Raw genomic sequence first — 5098 nt, 5'->3', positions numbered from 1 at the left:
CAGACATAAAATCAATCCATAAAACAATCTACTTCAAAGACTGATTTTACCCCCAGTCTAATAAAAAGCCGTGACATAACAAATATATGACATAAGGGAGGATAGGCGTGGTGCTTCCAAGTATTGCCTTCTTTAGGCTGCGGGTTTGATACAAGCCACAATTTAAACCCAAACAGGTAGGTCACATGAGCAAAAGAAGCCCAATGACCTACCGGTTACTGGGTACCAGGGAAGATCTTCCCTTGTTGCTGGGTCACATGAGACCCCAGCAGCATCCAATAGCCAGCTGTTGCTACCCTGGGCATATCTGACCAGAGAACAGCGAAATTGGCGGGAAAATTCCCGCCAAAATCATAAGAAATCCACATAAGGGATGACTATAATCCCATGTGGATCCCTCCTTATGGTCTGGGATCCTACCATTCTATGCAATTTTTTTCATTTTTTTTTTTTTACATGGATGGAAAAATTTGAGGTGTAAACAAAGAAAATAAAAACTTTATGTTAAAAAGCATTAAAAATAGGGATAGGATAGGCCATTGTCAGGGATCATTACCATGTATATTGTTTGAAAAATATTATCCTCACACATATGTATATACATTTCAGTTCTTTGTGTAATATACTGATATATATAACAAGTTCTTTGTTCATGTCGGACACACCTATGGAAGACACCGCCCCCTGGAATGCAAGAAGAGTAAGGGCATGACCACACGTGGCGGATTTCCTCCGCAACTGTCCGCATCAATGCCGCACATAATCCGCATTGCGGATTACGCTGCGGATTTTGCCAAAGTGCTGCGGATTGCCTTGCGGATTTAGTTGCGGATTTAGGTGCGGATTTCAAAGGCAAGTCTTCCAAAAAGGGAACTGACATCATTTGTGAGGTCTGTTGCTATGACGAAGTGCTGGACACACCCATGGCATGTATAAGTGTGGCCAGAAAGAGAAGTGAATCTGGCAGGAGAAGTATACTAGTCCGAAGTGTGGGATAATGCCTGACATCCAGGAGCGACCACTTCAATTACGACGACAATATTTGATTCTGCTTCTGCGCCCATACCCACGAAGGGGACTGAATGTCCGTCGTCGGATTTTTCATTATAGGCAGAGCAGGGCACGACGTTTCGTCGAGTGCACGTTTGGCATCATGGCAAATCAGTGGCGGGTCTTTACCTCGGCCATGCAATTGGAGGAAACCACCATTGATGCGGACATCAAGGCATGTTGTGTCCTCCCTAACTACCTCCAGGAATACCGTCAAGAAGTTGAAGGGGACTCACCTCTGTCCTATGTTGGCAGTGCCATTAACTGGGGTTCTGTTGGTCAGGCCAGTAGTGGTGTACGAGTACGAGATATTTACTCAGATTATTTCATGACTTCTGAAGGGGCCGTACCTTGGCAATACTCCTGTGTTGGTGGGGTGCAGCCTACCCAGCAGTAATCCGTTTCATGTCTAAACAGTAGGCAATTCTGTCAATGATACTCCTATGGAATGGAAAATTGTGTGTTGGATGTGCTTCCTTTGAAATAAAATAATGCACTATTACTTGGATTTGTCCTAAGTGTGTGTATTTGAGTAATCACATGTCTGAATAGGGAGTATGATGTATAGGTTGCCTTTCTTGGTTGAGCACACCATAGCATATCAAACCACACAGTATTTCCTACATGAAAACGCCCACACCGTGAACAATCTGTATCGTCCCCTTGATGCCCTTCCACATTTTGGCCTCCTCACATCAAAAACAACAAATACACAAGTCAGAGTCAGCAATTGAACGGAACTTTTATATACATATCACAACTATATACGCCATACATTCAAACCCTGGTACAATAGCGACCAACCAAAAACACCAAGCTACTACAAGATGTGGAAGCGAGGGGGGCTTAATTGTGGATGCGAGGAGGGGGCAGAGGAGGAGGCCGAGGTAGGAGGCATGTATGCCGCAGAGGTGGGAGGATGCATATGAAGAGGTGGGAGAGTGGACGAGTATGGGGTGGGCAAAGGGTTTGGGACATTGGGGTATGGGCGGAAAGTGGAACCAGAGGGATGTCCATGAGTCCAGGGGGAAAAATAGGGATCGGGCTGCAGGGAGGGTGCAGAGGCAGGAGGTGGGGCGTGCGGCACAGCGGCAGACGGGTCAGCCCTACGGCCAGTTAATGTGCGCATATGGAAAATTAGATCTCCCACATCGGGTAGGGGCTGGGGGGCCTCAAAGATATCAGCCAGCGCGAAGACACACGTCATATATGCCGTGCGAGTAGTTTCCATCCCGCGACAGCGGCCACCAACGGCATTCCCGAAACTGTGATATTCGTCTTCGGCCTCCACCCTCCGAATCATGCGTAAGGCTTGGCCCTCTACCGTGTCGCTTGATTCCGCTGGTGTCAAGCGCTTTCGGCCACCCACTCTTTGGCGCGGTCGGGAAGTTCCTGCCGTGGGGGCTGGAGAGGTGTCGCCACGAGGAGTTGCTGGGGCCGGGGTTGCCTGGTAGGGCGCATCTTCCTCAGCCACATTTGCTGACGAGCCTGCCACGGGCTGCTGCTGCACCTGGCCACGTGCACTCCCTTGTGGCGTCCGGGGTGGTACATTCCCGTGAGTTCTGCAGGGGAAAAAACGCTCATTGACTTTGGGGATTCAGAAGACATTTCTCGGACAGTTTGTCAGGCGCTAATCTCGTTAACAAATCCTTTTGCCATTCTACACACACACGATCTGACACCAATCTTGGGGGGGGGGGGAAACTAAAGACGCATTCTCGTCATGAAGAGAATGAGTTACATAAGCAACACAGAGTGATATGTGATAATGTGGACGGTCAAGGGACATTTTCGTGACAACACTGGCAAAAGGAAAACAAACATGTGGAATGTAATCGGCACTGAATAGAAATGGCATTCCGTTAGTTTTGAATCACATGGTTCATGCGCTCCCTTTTAACCCAGGTGTGTGTGCGAATAGAGACTTACCTTCGGAGCTCCCTGCACGGAATCAGGAAAGCCAGTTCTTCGTAGTGGGCTATCGCTGGGCCCCGTGAAGGAGAGGAGCCACTTGCAGGTGTTTTTGAGACCTGTTTGCGGAAGCGGTCGCGTACTGTCCTCCACCTATTGCGCACATCATTTTCTGGAAAAGGAAGGATGTTTTTCAAATTAGGGCATAGGGGATGAAGTCAGGTGTATACAGATCAATCGCTTCCTCTGGCCTGTCGTGAGGAGATATCATCAATGCAACCACATCATTGGGGCAGAACTTGAGTAGCCAGCAGCTATGGCTACGGCTGGGTTCCCACGACCTCTTGCCATGCCAAAAATAGGCATTTCACGCCTATTTTACGCTGCATGCCACAACGCCGCCAATACGCTGGCAAACATCTGTCCATGCATTTAAATGTGCATATGGTTGTCCACGCTTGCAAAAGGTACTTGATGTTGTTAAATGGAGTGTGTAACGCAGGATTTAGTGCCGTCAATAGGCCATGTGCACATACCCTTACAGTCGGGAAAAAAGTCATCAGCAACTGCGCACGTGCCATAGTGACATGCCAAAAGTTGGGGTATGGTTTAGCAAGGCAGGAAAGGAAAATAGTGCAGTTTTTTGGAAGCATGCTAATGATGCGAAACAACCATTGCAAACAGTGTTTTTACCTCTCTGCATTACAAACTAAATGCAAACTTACCAATCACTCCCTGCTCCCTCTCCAGCATCCCGTCCCACTCGGGGTACAGACTGCGGCACACAAACGCCCATCCCTCGTCACGGGCGTTGCGGTCGCTATAGGCAGCTATAGAGGTGTCCCATATTTTGGGCCTACTATGCACCTATAACAAACAAAAAACAGGGCATATTGCAGTTTGCTTGGTACTCTGGAATCACGGTGGAGCTGTTACATGGTGATCTGCCTTAGAATATGGACATTCTGCAGGTGCTGCTAGTGTTATAATCCATACATAGTAGACATCTTGAAACAACATGACTCAAACATATACATGTACTTACCAGATTTATGAGGGACGAAACCTCCATGTCCATTCGTCTATACCTGGACATTGCAGCCTGTGTTCAGAGTTGTCACTTTACTTTTTCAAAAATCCCTGGCAGGCTGCAAGCCGAAAATGGCGTCTTCCTTTTCTATGCTGAATGATGATGTCATATCCTGCTCCGGCAGGAAATACGCACCGCACCAGACACGAAATCCGCACCACACATAACATCTGCGGACTTCATTGCGGAATTTAGAATCTCCATTGAAGTGAATGGAGAACTTCCGCAATGAGTCCGCAACCAGTCCGCCACTGGTCCGCAACAGACAGAGCATGCTGCGGACACCACATTCCGCTCCGCAGCCTATGCTCCGCAGCGGAATTTTACGCATCGTCTAAACGAACACTTCTAAATTAAAGTGAAAGTCAATGGACAAACGGCACCGCTGCGGATTAACGCTGCGTAGTGTCCGCAGCGGAATTTAAGTGAAATTCCGCCACGTGTGAACCCAGCCTGAGTCTGAGAAACTGGTGGGGGCTTGGGCACTCCCACATCTCTGGGGAGGAGGCATGTGTCTCTTTCTGTGATTCTTTGTTCTGAATAAAAAGTTTTCAGTCTTCCTCCTGACTGAGAGAGGGAAGCTGTACCAAACATCTCTGTGTGGTGTACTTCTCTCCAGGCATGCCTTCAGCTTTCAATTTACAGACGTGGTTATTCGGTGTGAAATACGGACCTGACACCATCACTTCCTAAACGGTGGAGCACAGTCCACTTCACTTGAATGGAGATGTTTCCGTTCCCTGCTTGCAGGTGGACGGTGGCCTTGTTGTGCAGGAGAGGTGCCAAAGGGATCTTTAAGGGTATGCTATACACTTTTGATAGTGCCATGTGCATGAGGACTTAGTCAGATCTTGACGTGACACCAGTTCATTGAGCAAAAGTACGAGATATATCAAAAGCTAAGTAAACTTTCAAAAAACTTCCGACATGTCATAGTGACAAGTCAGAAATTTTGATCAGTGGGGTCTGAGCCCCCCACCGATCACTTAAATGAAGCGGCAGAAGCGCTCGGGTGAGCGCTGAGCCACTTCGTTTCTGATCGGCTTT

The 5098-nt window shown here is 48.0% G+C and overlaps 1 protein-coding gene across 1 annotated transcript; it reads right to left on the bottom strand.

Annotated features, from left to right (window-relative positions):
- Positions 1–933: 933 nt before the first annotated feature.
- Positions 934–3834, bottom strand: LOC142698886 (uncharacterized). Its single transcript, XM_075847914.1, has 3 exons — positions 3687–3834; positions 2980–3133; positions 934–2612 (listed from the first exon to the last, which is right to left on the bottom strand). The coding sequence occupies exons 1-3, from the start codon at positions 3712–3714 to the stop codon at positions 1871–1873; spliced, it is 924 nt and encodes a 307-aa protein (XP_075704029.1). The 5' UTR covers positions 3715–3834; the 3' UTR covers positions 934–1870.
- Between the last annotated feature and the right edge of the window lie 1264 nt (positions 3835–5098).

Source organism: Rhinoderma darwinii, unplaced genomic scaffold (assembly GCF_050947455.1).
Source record: "Rhinoderma darwinii isolate aRhiDar2 unplaced genomic scaffold, aRhiDar2.hap1 Scaffold_104, whole genome shotgun sequence".
NCBI classification, from domain to species: Eukaryota; Metazoa; Chordata; class Amphibia; order Anura; family Rhinodermatidae; genus Rhinoderma; species Rhinoderma darwinii.
The sequence above is the reverse complement of the archived record's forward strand: the minus strand, read 5'-3'. Positions and strand labels throughout refer to the sequence as shown.

Coding starts and splice junctions, on each gene's coding strand:
- LOC142698886 (XM_075847914.1), bottom strand. CDS start 3,714: ATGCTGGAGAGGGAGCAGGGAGTGATTG. Junction 3,134..3,686: donor GAGGGAGCAGGGAGTGATTG/GTAAGTTTGCAT, acceptor TTCCTTTTCCAG/AAAATGATGTGCGCAATAGG. Junction 2,613..2,979: donor CCGTGCAGGGAGCTCCGAAG/GTAAGTCTCTAT, acceptor TTTCCCCTGCAG/AACTCACGGGAATGTACCAC.